General features: G+C 51.2%; 1 protein-coding gene across 2 annotated transcripts; it reads right to left on the bottom strand.

Moving 5' to 3' along the window:
- Window positions 1–5,163: 5,163 nt before the first annotated feature.
- On the bottom strand, window positions 5,164–18,281 carry RAPGEFL1 (Rap guanine nucleotide exchange factor like 1). 2 transcript variants are annotated; one of them, XM_064496054.1, is made up of 16 exons: window positions 17,726–18,281; window positions 14,852–14,927; window positions 14,309–14,314; window positions 13,826–13,961; window positions 13,499–13,596; window positions 11,505–11,617; window positions 11,083–11,250; window positions 10,176–10,273; window positions 9,941–10,063; window positions 9,227–9,405; window positions 9,060–9,150; window positions 8,436–8,486; window positions 8,006–8,093; window positions 7,758–7,822; window positions 7,362–7,416; window positions 5,164–7,125 (listed from the first exon to the last, which is right to left on the bottom strand). In XM_064496054.1, the coding sequence occupies exons 1-16, from the start codon at window positions 18,243–18,245 to the stop codon at window positions 7,001–7,003; spliced, it is 1,992 nt and encodes a 663-aa protein (XP_064352124.1). In that variant the 5' UTR covers window positions 18,246–18,281; the 3' UTR covers window positions 5,164–7,000. The 2 variants fall into 2 exon arrangements, with proteins under 2 accessions (XP_064352124.1, XP_064352123.1); XM_064496053.1 differs by lacking the exons at window positions 8,436–8,486; window positions 14,309–14,314; window positions 14,852–14,927; window positions 17,726–18,281 and having other exon boundaries at window positions 13,826–13,955.
- Between the last annotated feature and the right edge of the window lie 2,939 nt (window positions 18,282–21,220).

The following is a 21,220-nucleotide window of genomic DNA, read 5'->3' as shown; positions in this document are numbered from 1 at the left end:
AGTGGTTGCTTCTGGGGAGAAAGGGAGGGGCAAGTACCAGGGGCCTCAGCTGTAGTGGTAAGGGTTCATTTCTTAAGCTGAGTGGTGGAGACACGGGTGTTCATTAGTTTTTAAACTTTTTGTATGATTGAAATATTTCACAACACATTTAAAAATAACTTTTTAACAGGAGTAAATGGTTGGGATACACAAGATATTTGCCAGCTGCAAAAATCACCATGTACAAACTACAAAAAGGAAAAAAAAATAAAAGTCTTTTTAATGGAGAAATCTGGCAGGCCCTCCTTAACCACAGAGCCAAACTCAGCCATCACTATTATGGGCCAACCTGACCTTATTCACCTCCCGGGTAACGCTATTAACAGCATCACCTGCAAAGTATTCTTCTCTAGGACACTTAAGCTCCAGAAACCACCAGAACTATACTGTCCAACCTGGGAGCCATTTATAGCTATTGATGAATTAAAATGTGACCAGTCTGAATTGACATATTCTGTAAGGATAAAATGCACACCAGATTTCAAAGACTTCATACCCCCCTTAAAAATGTAAACTATCTCATTAATATTTTTATATCGATTACATGTTGAAATGATATAATTTTGGATATTTTGGGTTGAATAAAATAGATTCTTAAAATTAATTTGCCTGTTTTTTCTTACTTCTTTAATGTGACTACTAGAAAAATTTTAATTACGTATTCAGCTCACATTATATTTGTTTTGGACTCTGCTGCTCTAGACAGAACAAATAGCTTACACTCTGTAGAGGGAATGAAGGTGCAGGTAAACAAGAGCAAGGGGAGACAATCAGACAAGTCAAGAACTTACAAGACACCTGCCCTAGACTTTGAAAAGTCAATGTCATAAAAGAAAAGAAAAGAAGCTGTCCTAGATTAAAAGAGGCTGACGAGATATAACAGCCAAATGCAATGCATGGGTGTTGATTAGATCATGAATTTTTTTAAAGTTTTCTTAAAGACATTTTTTGAGACAACCGGGCAAAGTTAAATATAAGCTGAATATTAGCTGATATCATAGAACTACTGTTGATTTTCTTGGGTGTGATAATGGTGTGGTGGACATGTGGGGGAACGTCCTTTTTCTTAGCTGATTCCTGCTGAGGTTTTTAGGAGTGAAATGATATTAACATGTTTAAAATTTTTAATTTATTTATGTTTTAATGGAGGTGCTGGGCATTGAACTCAAGAATTCCTTCACGCTAAGCATATGCTCTACCACTGAGCTATATCTACCCCCCTATATTAATATTTGCAACTTATTTTCAAGTAGTGTGGCAAAAGAGAAAGTATGTGTATGTGTGTGTGTATGTGTGTGTAGAGAGAGAATAAAAACAAATTTAGCAAAATGTTAGGGTCTAGAAATATCTAAGAGTATTAATTGCATTAATCTTTCAACTTTTCTGGGTTTTAAATCTTTTATGATGAAAAGTTGGGGAAACAAGACAAAATAAAAAAAGGAATGAATGGAACATGAGGATGTGGAGCCTACCCTTTCAAGAAGCTTGGGTTGGGGAGGGTATAGCTCAGTGGTAGAGTGCCTGCCTAGCATGCATTGAGGTCCTGGGTTCAATACCCAGTACCTCTATTAAAATAAATGAGTAAAGTTAAAAAAGGAAAAAAAAGTGTTTTTCAGTTTGGAAAAAAAAAAGTTTGGTTGGCCTGGCACTGGAAGTCAGAGGGGACAGTAGCTACAGTGGATCAAGGAAAGTGTTTTTAAAAATGAAGCCAATTTAAAAAAAACAAAATGAAACGTTGAGAGGGTTTAAATGCTTAATGGGAAGAAGCCAGTAGAGAGGCAGAGAATGAAAGATACAGGTTGTTCTGGTCAAATTTCTCATGCCTGGGGATAGACTTTCTGAGAGAGTCAAGACATCCCCCAGAAATACTCTATATGAGCCCCCACCTCCTCTCTCCCTCCCCTAGGCCTCCTTCCTACCAAGCCTGGTGAGAACAGAATCTTGGTGGTGACACCTAGTGGATTCAAAGCACACTGCTTAAATTCTTCACTGCCTACACCATGTTCAAGAGGGCATTTTATTACACCTGAAACTAACACAACATTGTAAATTAACTATACTTCAATTAAAAAAAAATTGAGAAAGGAAAAGACAGGACCTTTGAGAGGGGAGAAAATTGGTGGGCAGCTTCTTGTTCTTAAAAAAAAAACCCAAATGATGAGTATTTGAACAGAGATAAGGAAAGGACAGGGATTCTTTATGCTCAAGGAAACAAAAATCTATTTAAGAAAATAAAAATTCCAAAGAACCGACAAGTCAAAAAAAAAAAAAAAAAGAGGGCATCTTAGTATGCTGGTCTTCTGACTACTCCGAATTATTTTCACCCTTTTGTTCACTGCCAAACCAGTCTAGAGAGTGCAATGTTCCTGAGCAAGCTCATCCTCTCCCCACACAGCCCACAGAGCCCTTTGACCACTTCTTGTGTCATGATGGGCAGATCTCAGAGCCCAGCAATGCCTCCCAGTGCCTCATCCCTGACTTCCCACTTCCACGCTTTGGTCAGCAAACCGTTTGCCTGCTTCAGGACCTGGGACATCTCTTCCAAGAAGCTTTCTCTTATTATCCCCCACCCCCAGCCCCAGACTAGTAGTGAATCTCCTTAGCTTAATTCCTAGAGCACTCATCACCTTGTGTCTTGTCCCCCTCTTACAGCTCCTATTTCAAACAACCTCATTGATTCATTCGGCAAATATGTATTGAGTGTCTTCTTTGTGCGAAGTACTATTCCAGGTTCTGATGAGTGAACAAGGAGCTCACTTTAGTAGGTGAGGAGTAAGCACAGAACAAAAACACAGAGAAGTATAGATGATGTCAGGGAGCGATGAGGGTATTGAGGAAAATACAGGAGGCTGAGGGGATAGAGAGTGGGGGTGGAGGGGAGGATAGGAATAGTCAGGAGAGGCTCAGGGAAGAGCAAAGGTAAAATCTCTGAAACATAAATGAGTGTTATGTATTTTAGGAACAGTAAGGCAGTCAGCGTGGTTGGAGTAGGACAAGGGAGAGGAGGAAGAGGAGGTGAGGTCAGAGAGGAAGGACTTTTTTTTCCAGCCTTTTAAAGAACTTTTTCTTTTCACAATATTGATACACAATGTTGTTAGTTTCTGGTGTACAGCATAGTGATTCAGTTATACATATATAAATATTCTTTTTCATATGTTTTTTCATTATAATTATTATAAGATATTGAATATAGTTCCCTGTGTGTACAGTAGGACAGATGATTGGGTAAAGAAATTGTGGTATATATATACAATGGAATACTACTCAACCATAAAAAAGAATTAATGCCATTTGCAGGAACATGGATGGACCTAGACATTATCTTACTAAGTGAAGTAAGTCAGACAGAGAAAGACAAATATCATATGGTATCACTTATATGTTGAATCTTAAAAAATGATACAAATGGACTTATTTACAAAGCAGAAACAGACTCACAGACCTAGAAAACAAACTTATGGTTACCAAAGGGGAAAGTGGAGAGAGGGATAAATTAGGAGTTTGGGATTCATAGATCCAAACTACTATATATAAAATAAATAAACAAGGAGAGGGAGGATTTTGATTTTTAATCTAAGTGTTATCAAAAACAGAGGAGTATTATGGTCAGAATTGTTTTAGTTGACATGTGACATTACAGTGAAATGTATAAATCTCACAATTCAGTGAAAACACACACACATGTGTAGTCATGCCCAGTTCAAGATACAGAACATTTCTATCACCACAGAGAGCTTCTTCATGTCCCTTTCTAGTCAATATTCTTTTCCACCCCATGGGTAACCACTATTTTTATTTCTATCCCCATAATTTTACCTGTTTTTGAACTTCTCTAAACAGAATTATACAGTGTGTAGTCTATGTGTCTGGCTTCTTTTACTCAATATTATGTCTGTGAGATTCATTTAGGCAAGTAATAGCTGTTTGTTCCTTTTTTATTGCTATGTCATATTCCATCATAAGAATATACCACAATGGATTTGTCCATTCACCTGTTAAACGTTTTTTTTCCAATTTTTAAATCATGAATTAAACTGTTAGGATCACCGTTATACCTGTCTTTTGGTGGACATAAGCACTAATTTCTCTTAGCTATACACCTAGGAGAGGAAATGCTAGGTCACAGGTTCAGTGTACGTTAAGTTCTAGTAGATATGACCAAACAATTTTCCAAACTGGTTGTACAAATTTACACTCCCACCAGCAATGTATAAAAGTTCCAGTTGCTCCACATCCTCACCGATACTTAGCATCATCCCTTTCTCTGATTTACATTTGTAAAGGAGCATGCCAGCTGTAGTGTGGGGAACCCACTGGTGGGGTTAGGGGTGGGTTGGAGAGAGGAAGTTGAGAGCCCAGGTAGGAGGCTAGTGCAGTCGTCCAGGGAAGACATGAACGTGTTTTGGACTGGGTGGTAATAGAGAGGTCTTAGAGAAATGCACCAATTGGGATATGTGCTAGAATTGTAGCTGACAGGCAGGCCGATGAGATGAGTGAGGGATGAGAGAAAGCGGTATGAAAGGTGAGTCCTAGATTCTCACCTGGAAAACTTGAGTGGATGAGAGGACCATTTTCTGAGATGCAGAAGACTGAGAGAATAACAGATGCAGGACAAGCAAAGGTCAACGGCTCATGTGTACCTGCTGGAATACACAGTGTCTCCTGGAGCTTAGGCTCTAGATGCCCCACATCTTAGTATAACTGGTAGGTACTGGTGTGCAGAGTGCATGCTGTCTGGGTAGTGCCTAGTGAACATGCATGCCTTTTTCAGTGGACAGATCTGGGTTAGGGGCCCCATCCTGCCTCCTTGCTCACCCTGAATCTTGGACATTGTGCTAGGACTGCCTGGCTTCCGCCTTCCGACCTTCCAGGGTTAGAATTAAACAAGATCACATATCCATGGCACCTGGAACATGGAAGAACTAGGACATTCACCCTTCCAAGTTCCAGGCATCGGGTGGCATGTCTTATGAGGCTAGCACCTTTTCCTCTCATCCACAGTTTCAAAGTCACTCCGGAATAACCCTCCTGAGGCAGCCTGGAGCCCTGAGAGCCCTGGTTCCCTCTCCCCTTGCTTGGCCCTGCCTCAGCCTCAAAGAAACAGAATGGAGAACAGCAGGCAGGTGGATTCATAGACTTTATGGGCTTTTACTCCACCAGGAGGCTTCTGCCATGACAAGCGCGCCTGTACAGTAAACACAGTTCACTCTGTTAAAGCTGTGGGGCACGGGAAGGATCCGGGAGGCCCCTGGGAGGCAGCGGGGCAGGCGTCAAGGGAGGGGCGGGCAGCAGCCAAGACTGGCCCAGTGGGCCCCAGGGTGCGGAGGGCGGTGAGGGCTGGAGTGCAAGAGGGGTCAGGAGGAAGGGCGGCTGCAGGGAGAGGAGGGCCATCAGCAGTAGCAGGAAGGAGGCAGGGAGCCGGAGGGGACACGGTCACCGTCTTTAAGGGATGGCAGGGGTGGGACACAGCGCCTGCGGATGGGCTAGGGGCGGGGAATCTGCCAGCATTTTCTGCGGCTGGAACACGAGGGACCGCTGTATAAAAGGGACTGTACAACATAACCTATGATACACTGTTTACATATGATACAAGGCTCTTTCCCTCTTTGGGTTTTAAAAAATAAGTGTACAATTTCAGAGCTTTTGGTAAAAAATATATACACCCTCAGAGCAGGAGCAGCAGCTGCTTTGGTGGCAGCAGCTGCTGCCTCTTCAGAAGGGGAAGAGGTGGTGCCAGAAAGGAGGGTGAGGCTATACAAGGAAATCTCACCCCATAGCTGCCAGGAGCCCCGCGCCCCTCAGTCCTGGAGGCCTGTGATGGGAGATGGAGGGGAGACCGAGAGGTAATAGGCATCACCAGAGTCCAGTTTTGCCTTTCCAGTCTCTGCCGTTCCCTCCCCCACTTTTTGGAGCTGCCTGCCCGGGTACAGGGGTCCACCCCAGCTCTGATGGGAAGGACCAAAGGGGAGTCAAGACAGGGAAAAGATGGAGACTGTGTGTTGGTATCCCACAGAAGAGCCAGAAGGGAGAAGACAACTCCCTTCTTAGCAGTGAGATACCCTAAAAGCAGGAGTCTGGGCAGCAGGCACCCAGAACTCCTGATCATACCACACCTCACCCCACTGCAATGCAGAGGGAGGGTCCTGTGGGCAGCTTCGTCCTGTGTTTCCCTGAGCATCTTTCCTCTCATCGGAGCCCACCCAGGGAGCTCTGGGAGGCCTGAGTGGGGGACTTGGAAGGGCTGACAGGTAACCTTCCCTCCCGCTGCTGCTCCTTGCCCTCATGAGCAGCTTCGTCCACACGTCTGGGTGTGTAGGGCAGCAGAGGCGGTGGGCAGGGAGTGGTGGGGATAGGGAAAGCACCCCGTACTATCCAGAGTAGACAAGGGTAGCACCAAACAGAAGGACCCCCCTCCCCAGCACACACACAACACCTTCCCTCAATGACCAGATACCTTCCTGCTCTTTAAAAGGGGGCACACTCACGCACGGACGCACAAGGGCATGTGATATTCAGGAATCCATCTAGGGGTCCCAGCCCAGACCAGGGAGAAGCTGGGTAGGTGGTGGACAGAAAGGCTGCCAATCCCTCCCACAATTCCACTCTGCAAGATGGGAGGGTGGGCAGCTCTCCGGCCTGCTTGGGAAGAGGAGGTTGGCTGGGAACTGCATCTCCGGAATAGATCTCGCTGGGAGGGGCCAGAGGAAGGAGCTCTGTGGCCCCTTTCCCCAGGCAGGGCAGAACCAGCAGGGTGGTTTTGGTTTGAAGGAGCAAGGGGGAGAGTACTTCAGCAGGATGAACAGGCTTATGAGTCCAGGAGTAAGTCCACCCAACTCTTTCCCTTGGGGGCAGGAAGTTGCTCCCAGGGGAAGATGTCAGACGTGGCTTGGGATGTTGTGCAAAGTGCTTGAGTACCAGGTGCCTGAGGACCCTGGTGAGGGGCCGACCAGAGCCTCTGTGCTCACTGACTATTGGCCTCCAGCTTGTAGGAAAGCTCGAAGAGGAGGTTCTGGTTGTCAATGACCTGGAACTGGCGCACATAGGCCTTGGTCTGCAGGTGATGGGGGGACGCCTCCATTTCAAGGCCTAGGGGTGTGAGGAGAGAGAGGCGGTCAGGGGACCAGCCTCCCTTCTTCCTCTACACACACACCAGCCAGAGGAGAAGGATGCAGACTGGGATGCAGGAGGGCCCCTGGGGAGGCCAAGGAGAGAATGGAGAAACAAGTTTAAGGAAATAAACATTCGAGTGGGGAGTTATCCCAGGAACCCTCCTGTTCAGTCAAAGCTCTACCTGTAATGCTCTCAGAACCCTGGGTACTCACAGAGGGGCCGGCTCCGGTATTTGCGGACTGTCCTCACCTTCTCCGCCACTGAATGCTGGGGGATGACAAGGCATGAGCCTCGAAAAGGGCATAAAAAGGTGCTCGCTGCTCTTCTGCCCCCCCCTCAACCCCCAACTTTTTTCTACTCCCCCTAGTCCCCAACTCTGGGGTGTAACGGGGTGCCAGGTGAAGGGGAGGTCGACTTGTCCCCCACCCTGAGCTGATGCTTTGCCACCTGTGAGCAGGTTGCCACAGAGACACCACTGGGGAGACACTCAGGAGTTTGTCAGGCAAGCTGAGTGCCATGAGAAATGCTGCTATCTTTCAGGGGGTGCCAGAAGAGGGAGAGGATGCCAGCCCCCCACTCACAGGACTGGGGTTGGCAGTGTCACTCACCAGCTTCTCAATGTTCACCAAACCATCTACAAGGGTCTTACTCCCCTCGTGCAGGAAAGTCAGGTCTAGGGGCGGGAGAGAAGCAGGTGGATAAGAGAGGAGGTTCCCCTCCCCCAGACCGCACTCCATACGGGTAGAGGGAGCTCCTTTCTAGGTGGGTGCATGCAGAGCTGAGTTGAGAGGGGATTGAGGGTCAGAATGGGGCACGGAGAGTGTGGAGAGAAGAACACAGCTTGGAAGTGACTCACCTTTGAGGATCAGAGGCACGAAAGGAATCACAGGGGGCTTCATCTTGGAGATCACTTCTCGGTAACTTTTGTGGTTCCTGCAGGGGTCCTAGTGTTCAGCAAAAGAGGGACAAAGGGACAGATAGGCTCAGTGTACCCCAAAGTCATCCCCCACTCCCTCCCTCATCCCACTGCCCTAGATACACCTAGATCAGATAGGTGTGTAATTGGACGTGTAGCGGGGGGTGCGCTGGGCAGGGGCTTGACTGTTCTCCCCTCCCCTCCAAGGATAACAAAGTAGCAACCTCCCCATTCTCCCCTTCCAGCATGTTGGGGAGGGAGACAGGGAGGGTCCCAGGCACTAAAAACTTTGAAAGGGAGCCTTGAGGTTTATGGGAACAGTCTCTGGGGTGCCAGTCCAGGGGCAGTTAAAAGAGCCAAACCCACTCACTGTCAGGTTCTCAAATTTGCGGAACAAGTTCTTGAATTTCCCTGGCAGCTTCTGTAGTGTGAAGGAATGAGAAGGGACATCAGAGGGGGAGCTCCTTGGGTTTCATGGGATCTCCTGACTAATCCCCATGGGTTGGAGGGGGAAAGGGCCTGAGTGCCTTGCAGGCAGCTGGGAAGCAGGCGGGTGGGGAAGTAGAGCCAGCCCTTGGCTAGGTCTGGGGCGCTTGAAGTGGCCCAGAGGGATGAGTTATTCTGGGGAAATGGAGGCTTCTGCTGATACAAGTGCCCGTACAAAGGTGCCTCCCTGGGTGCTGGCTGAAACCCAAGAACCAAGTATGCGACCTGGCCTGGGCTGCCTGCTCCTCTCCTTCCTCCACAGGCACAGAATCCAGCTCTTCATAAATCTCCAAATGGACGGGGTCCCTTAGCCTTGCTGTGTGCCCTGGGGCTGTCTCTGCCAGAAGAGGGCGCCTCCCTCCAATTGGCACAAAGCCCTAGAGGCGAGCAGCGGTCCAGGAGGCCGCTCTTGGGGGAGCCCAGAGTGTCAAGGCTGAGGCTGGAGGCCAAGATCCCCGAGGTGGGCCCGCACAGGTGGGAGGAGCGGAAAGGGAAGAAGTCTCATCACCTCCCAGGTGAGCCTCAGGCGACTGACCGCGGCGTTGTCCAGCCCCATGACCACGGCGTAGAAGGACAGCAGGTCCTGGTTCTGCTTGCAGCTGCAGGGGCGGGAGGCGGGGTCAGTGGGCGGTCCGGTGGCCGAGGCCTGCCCCCTGCGCAGCCTGCTGCACTCACATGGCCGCGATCTTGATGAACTTCTTGAGCAGCTGCGCGCGCTTGCCCGGGGCCTCGCAGAGCAGCACCTCGGTGGCCACCCAGTGCGTGACCTCGCTGCAGCGCTGCAGCAGCAGCTCCAGGTTGGCCGTCTCCCGGCGGCCGCGCTCCCCGTGGAACACGTAGTCCACGAACTCCAGCTGCACCCACGGCGGCGGCGGCGGGGCCGCCAGGGCGTGGGGGGTGTGGGTGGGAAGATGGCAGTGAGAGGCGGCCAGCCGGGAAAGGCAGGAGGGTGGGGGCGGGACGGGTGGAAAATAGAAAAAACGGGGACAGGACAGGATGCAACAGAGATGGGGGGGAAAACAACCAACATTAATACTCTACTGTCTACTGAACACTTACCAGGTGTCAGGCACTTGAACCATCTGATATACATTATTGTTGCTGCCTTCTTTAATTTAATAGTGAATATTTTACAAATACTAGCCATGGGTCAGGTTCGAGATAAGCAGCACTTGGGCCCTGAACCAAACTCCTGCGAAGTGGAGGATGGGGAGCTCTCTCTTTGCTTTTTTTTTTTTTTTTTCCCCCAGATAAAGGGACAAAGGCTTAGAGCGGTTCTGGTGGTGCATTGCCCCAGGGCATGTAGCAAGAGAGCATCTTCACCAGGAAGTTCAGCCCAGACGCTGCCTCCCTCCAGGCCCTCAGCCCAGCTCCAGCCTCCATCCCTACCTCGTGCACACAGCGGAACAGCTCCCAGTGGAAGGCCGTAAGGTGGTTGGCAACGTCCTCAGGCTCCCCTCGGTGGATCTCTGTGTCTCCAGGGGAGACCTGAATCTCCTCCGGGAGAGGCACCTGGTGGCAGGCAAGGGCACAGGGGCTGGGCTCCACTCTGAGCTAGTGAGTTTCTGCTCCCAGCCCCTCTCAGCCTTTGCTCCTAGCCATGGCCTTGGGAAGGTGTTCTTACCAGGGCCTCATAGCTGTCTCGGGTGCAAGCGAACAGGTGGCTGTTGATGCCCAGCGTGGTGAAGACACAGTCTTCGGTTGGCTGGAGAAGGACCTTCTCTGCAGGAGAACAAACTGCTCTGCCTCAGCCCCGCCAACCGCACCCTCACACACCCCAGCCACTGCTGCTGTCCTGTCCAGAAACTCCTAAGCCGGCACGGACACATTCTAGACTAACGGGATTCATATTATCACCAGTTTATGCCATATTTATCTGACATTTCCGAAAACAATTACTCCTTTTACATTTATAACCTCCAATTTGCTCCCAACATTTTTTCTTAATGGATGTACTGGGGATCAAACCCAGGACCTCATGCATGCTAAGCATGTGCTCTGCCACTGTGCTATATATACACCCCTTACCAACAGTGTTTACAGCTCTTCTCTCCTGTCATCCTTGTGACACTGGGAAAGCAGAGATTTTTTCCTTAGAGGAAAATAAGGCTATGACTATATTGCAGGCTTTTTGCTTTCCTTTCAGGATTGGAGGCCCACCCTGTGTCTTTAGCCTCAAAAACGTAGCACCCTTAGACACTGGAGGAGGTTAAAGGAGCAGATCCCAAGGTGAATAAGAGGCAGGCACCCAGATCAGCATCCAAGTGTCCTGGACCAGTGCTTCCCCAACATTCCTGTGCATAGAAATCACCTGGGACCTTGCTAAAATGCACATTCTGATTCAGCAGGTCTGCAGTGGGGTCTGAGATACTGCGTTTGTAGTAAGCTCCCAGGTGATGCTCCTGGGGCTGGTCCCAGGACACACTTTGAGTAGCCAGGGCCTAGAATTCAGTCTTTACCTTTGCCCCAGAGTACTGGGCTTGGTGTTTCTCTTCTTGTGGCCCCCCAGCCCAGCTCTTTCTGACCCTCACCTCCTGAGGAGGCCACAGCTACCAGGATGAGGGAATCCTCGCGCCCTGCAGGCTCCTCTGAGTACTGCAACTTCTCTGTCACAGAGCCCAGAATGTCCTGCACAGATGCTGAGAGACGACTGCGTATGGTCACATAAGAGTGGTCAGGCATGTAGACCCGGCAGAAGACTGGATAGAGACCGGAAGGTGGCTTTGCATCAGAGGATAGAATGGCAATATTGGCACAGTTCCCTCCAGGGTACCTCTGTTCCCCACCCCACCCCACCCCATCCTTCAACTGGTTGTCCTCTGAAAAACATGCTGTGAAAAGGACTGGTTCTATGACCCAGGGAGACTCCATGGAGGGTACCCCAGTCCCAGAGACCCCATAGGTTCCCCCGGAGCCACTCAGGAAGCCTGCCTCTCCTCCTGTTCACACTCACTCTCATCGGAACCCCGGAAGGCCACGCGGGTCTGCAGGCAGGAGTCTATCCGACGGAAGTGGCGGAAGAGTGGCTTCACCTGCTTGCTGGGTGGCTGGCTCTCCTCTGGGATCCTGGCATGGACACAGCTGGGCATGAGGAAGTCCTGCCCGGCATATTGAGGGCCAGGCAGACAACATCAAGGAGGGATATCAGAACTGGGTCAAGGATGCACCGGCATCAGGTTCAGAGAGTGGTAAAGGGGGTCAGAAGACAGGACAGTGGCCAGTTTGGGACAACTGTCTGAGTGACCCAGGTCAAATGCCACCTCTGCCATGAATTCTTCTCTACCCACTCCACCCACCAGGAAAGGTCACCTTTTTGTCTCAACTGGTATAGGGATATTGGGCTAATATTTGTTTATGTTCCTGTCTTATCTCTTCTACAAGATTGAGAGCTTTTGAGGGCTGGGATTAGTTCTTACTGAATTTTTTTTTTCATCCTCCAGGCCTAGCACACTGCCTGGCACATGGTAGGTGTAGGTCATCAACTGCTGAATTTTGCCAGCAAGAACTTCACAGTCTGGGAGGGAGACAGATGTGCAGACTGCTAATTCTAACCAAGGCAGGAGGTGTGTGGCGATGTAATAAAGGTACAAGGAGAGTTATGTTGGTATGGGGGAGGGACAGCTACTGCTAAAAGGTGGATCTGGGAAGCTTTCACTGAGAAGATGGCATTTGACCTCTTTGAAGGACAACAGGAAGAGCAGGGCGTGGGAGGAGGGCACTCTGGGGGGGACCATATAAATGACAGCAGGAAGGTGGGACCCACAGGACTTCAGGGAATGGTGGGGTGTAGAGGGAGTTTCATGGGGGAAGGGGGATGTGGGAGGTGAGATGGGAAGGATCAGCAGAGGCAGAAAGAGAAGGGCTGGGATGTTGCAACTCTTTCTCGTAGGCAAAGGGGGTGCTGTGGATGTTTCTGGAATGGAAGCACAAGGTTGTCAAGTTTGAGATCTCTCTGGTGTCAGCATAAGAAGGAAGAGAAAGTTACAGAAGACCGTAAGCTGAAGTCCTGGGTAGGAGGCTGTGGCAATAATCCAGGGAAGGAATTATGAGGCCTAAATGAGGGGTGTGACGGTGGGAGGGAGTCAAGAGAAACTGAAAGGGCTGAAAAGATGGAGGGATGGGTGCATTGGTGTCCTGAAGCTGGCTCACATTGGCTCATGAGAGCAGATTGTTCATTTTGGGGGAATTTTGCCAACTGGTTTTAAACACATGCACTAAAAAAAATTACATGTATATATTATGTATACATATATATAAACTTACACATGTATAATTATATATAAACATATATGTGTTTTATAAATTTATAGCCAAATTATTACCCAAAAAGTAGTTCCCTAACTGTTTTACTACATTTTGCTATTATCCATGCTTTTCAGGTTATTTACATTCGATTGGATGTGTGTGTGTGTTGGAGGTGGTAATTAGGCTTATTTACTTAATTATTTATTTGTTTACTGGAGGTACTGGGGACCGAACCCAGGACCTGGTGCATGCTAAGTGTGCACTCTGCCGCTGAGCTATACCCTCCCCGCTCTACATCTGTTGGATTTATATGGTGAAAATAACTATGCAGTGGCCTGCTACTGCACATCTCTTCCCAACTCCACATTCAGTGACATCATGTTGGTAGCTTGAAATCAACTGTGGTGAGAGAATTTACACCATGGGAATCAGCAAAAGCTACAAATCAGGGCTCTTTTTCCTGATGTGCTGCTTGTTAAATATTTATCAGTACCCCCATTGGATTGACAAATAAATGGATGGGAGAATGGACCCCCTAAAATGACTGGAGACAGTACTTTGTGCTACTTCTCCAGTAAGAGAAAGGGAAAATAAAACCATCTTGGAGCCAAAACTCCAGAGGCACCCAGAGGCACCCAGCCCTGTAATAGAGGAGCAAGGGGGACTTCTTTCCTGTCCCCTCCCCCAGCCCATGCCCCTCACTTTAGCTCCACTGTTTCCACAAGCTGGTGCAGCCTCAGTGTGTCCTCTCGGAGGTCCTGGTAAAGGGACTCGTCCTTCATAATCAGCAGGTACAGATCCTGCGGAGAGGAGAAGAGAGAAGGTGAGGGCGAGTGTCTCATCCATGGCATGAGGCTCTGCAAAGGCAAGGCAGGGTCTCCATGCCTTCAAGCAAAGAAGAACCATATAAGCTAAGGCCGGCTGACATCTTTTCCTTCCAGGTACCCAGCTTGAGAAGTATGGCTCCTTCCAAGGGGCCCCCTTCCAGAGCAAACAGCCTGCTCACCCACCTTCTCATCCCAGGCCCACCTTGATGATGCAGCCGGCCCCCTCTTCCTCCTGCAGCAGCCCCTGGTAGGTGTCCAAGAAATGAAGGAGCATGGCTAGACAGGCCTGCTTCCGGCCCAGCCCCTCAGAGCCCTCCATGCCTCCTGCCCAAACAAAGCTGACCCCTAAGTTAAGAAAAAGTCCTGGGCAGGCAGACCTGAGGAGACTGGGAAGGGATACAGGAGTCAAAGGGAGGCAAGGCCACCCTTCAAAATTCTCTAGGTTTGGGCCAGGGAGAAAGGAGATCAAAAGGTCGTTGGAGCCAAGATCCTCCCATGCCCGATGGCACTCACTTGGCCACGTCCGGCTCCTGTTTGTTTGAATTTCACTTGAGGAAATTCACTAGAAGCTACCTGGTCCCACCTAACCTCGGATCAGCCCACAGCAGGCTGATAAAGGCCAGTGGTGCTGACCACAACCTAACCATACGTTAGTGTAAGGCCTGGTATTTTGAAGAGAGGCTACGATATTCTTCTCACTGGCCTGACATTCACAGTTTGGTTCTAGAATAACTCAGCGAGAGGCCCTATGCTTCCATGAGACCCTATGAATAGCCCAGCCAGCAACTTGTCTCTAGTAGACCCTACCACAGGGCGGCCGTGACCTGATGTTTACATCAGACCCTGTAATAAATTGCTGGGCAACCAGATGTTTAGAGCAATAATTCAGTGGGGAGAGAGGCACTCTTAATAGAATAATAACACCTTACACTGGTACATGGCTCTGCAGTCTCCAAAACACTCCCACATGTGCTATTAGAATGGTCTCCACAGCAGCCCCATAGGGAGGGAGGGCAGGTGCTATTTATCCCCATTTTACAGAAGAGGAAACTGAGGCCCCAGGAGGTTAGGTGACCTGCCCCAAGTCACCCAGTTGCTGAGTGGAAAACCTGGAATGGAACCCAGTGTGTTTTCTAGGGAAGAGCCTGGACTCTCACATCACATGTGGAGTTGGGGGAGTGGCTCCCTCCCAACCTCCCCTTTTGCAAGCTCCACAAAAGGATATTACTGGTGTAGCTCCTGCAGAAATTTCTCCGTAGGGAGGAAGAGAGAATGGGTGAGAACGATGTCATCCAGCAGGATATCTGTAGAGATCAATTGTCACCACTGATGTCAGGAGGGCACTTCCAGGACCCCATGGGACACTCACCACCCCCTTTTCTTGCTTCCAAGGGCAAATTCTCTTTAGCCAGGCTGGATCCCCAGCCACCTGCCCCGTCATGCTCTGTACATGTGCACATATACACACACGCACACACACACATGAAGGTTCAGGGCAGCCGCTGCGGGGGTGGGGTTGGCAGCTGCCAAGGCAGCTGGAGGGAAGGAGGGGGCACCCTTCGATGGCCACGCCCACTGGTCTCCAATGTGTGTGAGAAGCTGGTCAGATAATATACTAAGCTTGAGATCTGCCCGGAAAATAAAAGAGGTAGCCCACAGAAGGGTCTCTAGACAAAGAGAACTTCCAAGCACAGAGGTTAGGGTCAGTGTTGCGTGCTTGTGTGTCCCTCTTCCCCTCCCCACGCCCTACCTAACAGCTTTGAGTTCCAAATAGGCAGGTGAGAACCAGCTCCATTAAAACGGAAAGGAGCTACTGTCATCTCTTTGATCCTAAAGTCTTTAAATAGAAACCCTGTGTCCTCTGGATACCCAGGAATTGAAGAGTTAATGGTGGAAGGGCGGAGGGGAGTGGCTCCTCACACCACCCTTTCCCTCTCCACACCCCCACCTAGGCCTGGCTCAGCCAGTCAGCCAGGTACAAGGTCGCCCTGACTTGCAGCCAGCCCTGGGGTGGGGCAGGGCAGCCTGGCACACACAGACAGGTAGCGTGCGGGGAGGGAGCCAGGTGTCCTCACCAGGACAGGTTAGGGCCAGGTCCCCAAGCACTGCCCTGGGACAAAACCAAGGCTTCTTTTGGCCCTTGGGTCACCACCCTCTGGCCTCCAACTCTAGCCATGAAAGTGTAGCGGGAGAATCAACAGAAGATCCTCAACTTCAACTATGTAATTTCACAAATGAGAAACTGAGGCCCAGAGCTGGGAAGGAGTTGCCTGGAGCTGGAGTGAGAACCCAGACTCCTGAGTCTTTGTTCTTTTCTCAATAGGCCTGAAGCAAGCAGAGTGTCAGAGCAGAGTACAGTGGTCAGATGGGGCTGCTCAGACGTTTGAGAGACTTTGGCCAGTTTAGGGTACCTGCTGTAAGTCCCCTCCTCCCACATGCCCTGGGAAGGAATCGAGATGGCTTGAGAGCATTGGTTATATTGGAGAATGTCAGAGTGGCAGGTTCAGCTGATTCTTATTCACTCTGGGACTGATTTGGGGTTCCCTGAACCAGTTACTCTGGGGCTCCAGCATGCCAGTCTGGATAATACAGTGACAATCGGTTCAGGAGTCCTTCCCCAGGGGAGACTGAGCAGCACCCATGGCACCAGACCCCTGCGGAAGGGAAAGACAGTTTCTCCCTTTCCCTCTCTGCTCAGCTAGAGACTGTGTTCCTTAAGCGAGTCTGAGAGCCCCCCAGCCCTGACCCCCAGCTCCAGGGATGGGGACAAGGACTAGGGATGCCCAGCATCCTTCTGCTCTTTATTTCACGGGAGAGCTAAACAGAGCAAAGGAAGAGGAACATGGGGCAGAGTAGGGGAAATGTTGCTATGGGGGCTCCAGTTTGCTGTCTGTCTGTCTCTTCCAAGGCAGGCTCTGGTCCAATGTACAGCGTCCCCAGGGAATGTGTCATAGAGACACAGGGTGTGTGGTGTAGGTGGGAAGTTATGGTTAGGAGAGCTGTATGTGTCTGATATTTTTTCTAATTAAGTCCAAAAGGTGTCAGCTCCCCAGGGCAATGACAGCCTGAGCCAAGGAGAGGACTTGAGTCTCGAGAAAAATCTAGAGGAGTGGAACTCCATTCTACACACCTGGATTAGGGCTTCCTGCAAATGTCTGAGAGCAAAGTATGAAACCCCTGTGTTTAGGCCCTCAACCGGGGCTCCCAGTTCTCAGAACCTGCTGGGCTTGATGAAATGCTGAGAGGTAGCCCTAAAGATTCGCGGGTCTTCTACCTCAGCCACTAAGCAGCAATCTGGGGCCTCAGTTTCCTCAAAATCCCCTTAGTAGGGGTTCTAGTGGGGAGTGGTGAAGTAGCATCATCGTTTAAGGGAATAAGCCTCTCAGGGTGTGGTTATTTTTTAAAGAGGCCGTGTGCTGAGGCCTGTTGCCGGAAGGGCGGGAGTCAGAGTTTCAGACCCCACTGGATGCTGCAGGGCCCTGATGTCTGCCCAGCCACCTCTCCCACAACCAGTACCTTCTGAGTCAGCCCCCAGTTAGAACGCTTCCCTCCCCACAAGCTGCTAAAGACAATGCATCCCTTTGCCCAAGCCCAAAAGGCAACTTGGGCTCTGTGCCTGTCTGGTACTGTCCCACTGAGCGGGCCACCCCTCTGCTCTGGGGCTTCTAAACAGAATCAGGGACTCCTGGAAGGTCTTTGGGGGCTTGGCCACCTCTAGGGGGCCTGCACTGACTGGTCTGGGCAGCTTCCATCTTAGTGTGTCAGGCCCTAATTTGGGGCCACAGAAGGAGGTAGTCAACATCAGGGCCCCGTGAGGATCTGGATAAAATGTCCAGGGGAGAAGAAGGGTGGCTTAAGGAGAGAAAGGGGTTCAGCTTCTTCTCCAGCCATGGATGAGGCTGCTACAGGGAGGAAGGTGGCATTGCCACTTCTCCACTACAGAAGGGTCTGTTCCTCCCATAGGCCCCTGCCTCACTTCAGCTGACCACTCAACCCCACACCGAGGCTCCGGCATAGCGCCACCCCCACTGTCCAAGGGCAAGGAAGAGGAACCAGGTGACAACCCCCTACTCCAGGATGGATGAGCCGGCCGATTCCTTACCTGAGGCGGCGCTGTCCCTGGTAGCCCCTCCCGCCAGCCGCTCCAGAACCCGGTTCAGAAGATGCTCCGGCCGCTCGGGGGCGCCCAGGGGGGCCCAGGGTGGAGAAGTCAGAGGCTCTCCCGGGGATAGCTCGTCTGAGGAGTACGAGGAAGGGGAGCGCAGGGGTCCCCCTCCCCCGAGCGGCCCGGGCCCCGGCACCTCCTCTAGATGCAGCCAACAGGGCCCCCCGCTGCCGAGCTCCTCCGCGACCCCCGCCGGCTCTCCCCCGTCCTCTTCAGAGGGCGGCTCCAGCCCCGGCTCGGCGGGGGGCTCCCGGAGGAAAGCTGGGAGCAGCAGGCGAGACACGCTCTGACGCCGCTGCAGCGGCCGCGGTCCCTCGGCTGGACCGCCGCCCCCGCCAGGTCCCCCACCCCCTCCAGGCCCGCCGCAGCTCCCCGAACCCCCGCCGGGACCTCCCGCCACCGTTCGTCCCGCCAGCTGCGAAGTCTGCTTCTTCAGAAATTTCTCCAACGGCTTCATGCCCCCCCCGCCCCTCTCCTCGGGGCCGCCGGGGGACCCAGGTGTCCCAGGCGCGGGCGGGGGGGGGGCGGGGACACGATGCTCTGAGCCGGAGGGACAGAGCGGAGGGCCGTGCCAGCGCCGGACTGGGGGCCAGAGGTGCTGGAGACTCGCTGGCCAGGGTACAGTGGCCAGTGGCCGGGGGAGGTGCCAGAGGGAAGGAGTGCCCGCTCTTAGTGACCCCACATGCCGGCTGCAGCTCACGCGGCCCGAAGGTTGAGGTAGGCTGCGGAGCCGGTGCCCCCGGCTCTGCGCTTCTGGGCCGGGCTGCGGCGGCAGAGGCAGCAAGGCAGAGAGGACGCGGCGGCGGCAGCGGCGGCTGCGCTCCTGGTGGGTGGGGGGAAGATGGCAGAGCTGAGACCGCGCCCCCTCCTCCAGTCCCCTCCCAGTCCCCGCCCCTGCCCTTCCTGGGCCCGCCCCCTGGACCGCGCGAGGCTTGAACTTGGGTGCTGGGCTGGCCAAGAGAGAAACAGTTAAGGGGCTGAATGGGGTTGGGTTCAGAGCAGATGCAGACATTAAAGGCAAAGACGAGGGAGCGATTTACCAATGGAGAGGGGTTCCTAGCTCGGGGCTTACGATGACTCTTGATATCATTGCAAAAAACCCGTTCGCGCACCTTGACGCACCTACCTGTATTCAGGTGAGACCTATAAAAACTGCTGATTGGATGTCTATCACTCGCAATCTCGATAGTGTGCTCTGTTGCTATACTCACAGGAATATGTGCTATACTCACAGGAATATCTTCCTTCTGTAAGAAGGGCTGGGAAGACCTAGGGTGAATTGGCATTGGCACTGGGAGCGGTACCCATCTGCCCTTTCTGGTAGGGCACAACAGATGGTGAGGGCCTGGCCTGTGAGAGGCAGGTACTGGCAGGCAGGTAGGAGCCAGGCAGGGAGCAGCAGGTTGCGGCAGGTCTAATTGGAGTGAGGAGAAGCAGTAGGCAGTGGGGAGGAGAGACCAGAAGCACAAGGGCACCTGAGCCCAGCCAACAGCAGGAGGAAGCAGGGCCCTGGAGTTGGGTGACAGACTCCAGAACTGCCAACCAACACCGTCAGGCATAGACAGTCCCTCTGGAGATGACATAACCATGGAGTGAGGAAAGTGCTATCAAATTTCCCTATTCCTAATGACTATGCCCAGAGCATTCTGTCCTTAAGGGCACACTGTCCCAGGAGGAGGGTGGAATAGAGACACTCACTATACGCACATCAAGGTTAAGGTAACAAGGTGAGGGAGTGGCACCAGGCACCAGATGGGTTGAGGCTCCTGGGACAATGCCCCACCCCTGTTTACTGTGCACCGACCAGGCAGGGACAGGAATGCTAAAGGCTGGGAGTGGTGTAGAAATGAACAGGGTGTGTACTACCCATGTGTCACTGTGTATGCTTATCTGGTCCTATGTGTGCAAGAGCATGTGTTCATGGAAATAAAGCTTTGCACACCCATCTGTTTGTGGATTTGCAAAAAGAAACAGTGAAAAACACAATTTTGGCTAAGAAGCTGAAATAGAGATCCAAGTATCAGTTTCCTGGACTCCCTTTATTGGATATCCCAATATCCCTGGGGTTAAGAGGAGAAACTGGCTGGAGTGGCTTGGAGCTCCCCAGGCATTTCATGAACCGAATAAGAAGAGGGGAGGGCTCCACTCCCAGCACATGCCACAGTTACCAGATTAAGCTGGTTGCCTTGGTAACGTCCTCTCTGGGCAGGATTTGGGATTGTCGGTTAGGAGGGGAAAGGAACTGGGGATGTGGAGGGTGTGGGGAATACAAATAAAAGGGTCAAAGAGACTTCAGGAAACTGAAAGCTTGGGGAAAAGGACCCTAGCACCCTTCAACTACTCAAGGATATCAAGCATAGACTAAGTTCAAGACCTTGAATCAGAGAGGAAAGCCAGCATGGAGTCATGGTCCTCCTAGAACAGCAGTGGTTATCACCCCAACTGCCCATTGTAATCCAGGGAACTTTTCAAAAACTACTGTTGCCCAGGCTACACCTCAGATCAACTAAATCAGGTCTCAGAGATGGGGCCAAGGTTCATGGTATTTTTTTAAAGATCCCCCAGTGATTCATACAGCTAGAGTTGAAAATCACTGCCCTAGGGGGACAGCCCAACCAAGTGGGCTACAGATGCTGGGAGACAACTTTGTAAGTCCAAGTCTTTCGCTGTTCTGAGTCTCCCACAAGGCCTGTGTGCTGAACCGGTGGGGAGGGAGGATTGTTGGCAGGGTATCTACACTCTGTGATGGAAGGAATGGAGGGAGGGTGGTATGATTAACACCTGTGAGGAGATAGGGGCAATAGAGTTTGGGAGCTCAGCCAATGAACTTCTGGAAAGGGACAGGGCAGGGCTACTACCTAAGGTTGATCTTTCTGCCCACTGAGAGGCAGGCTGGGAGGGCAGAAAACCTGGGGGCTTTGCTGAGCTTGAGTTTCTTCTTGCTGAGCTGGTTACCAGGGCAACACAGAGAGCAATGGGATCTAACTGCAGGACTGGAGAATCAAGAGGCAGGGGTGAGGGGCAAGTATCTTAACAGGCTCATCTCTCCTTCCAGCAACCCACCCCCAAGGCTGACTGGTATTCTTTGCATGACCCCAGGAGATCAGGCCCATAGTCACCCATCACCCTGCAGGGAAGAAGGGAAGCAAACTGACATGATTCAAAGAGCAATCAGGGATGGGGGGAAAGTCATGGTCCTCTAGCTGTAGCAGCAGCACCAATGGGTATAGGAGGGGAAGTCCCAACTATCATTTTAAGATACACAATGATGACCATGCCCCATGTATCATGTACAAAGATTTGTGGGACCCAAGGACAGATGCTGCCAGATCCACACTAAATTCAATTGTTCCCCCACACCAGGGATAGCCTTTGTAGTCAACTTGCACACCACCAGGGTCTGGAAAAGGAAAAAATCAACTCAAAGCCAGC

This window comes from Camelus dromedarius, chromosome 16, assembly GCF_036321535.1.
Source record: "Camelus dromedarius isolate mCamDro1 chromosome 16, mCamDro1.pat, whole genome shotgun sequence".
Classification (NCBI taxonomy): domain Eukaryota; kingdom Metazoa; phylum Chordata; class Mammalia; order Artiodactyla; family Camelidae; genus Camelus; species Camelus dromedarius.
This window is presented reverse-complemented; position numbering and strand designations above follow the sequence as displayed.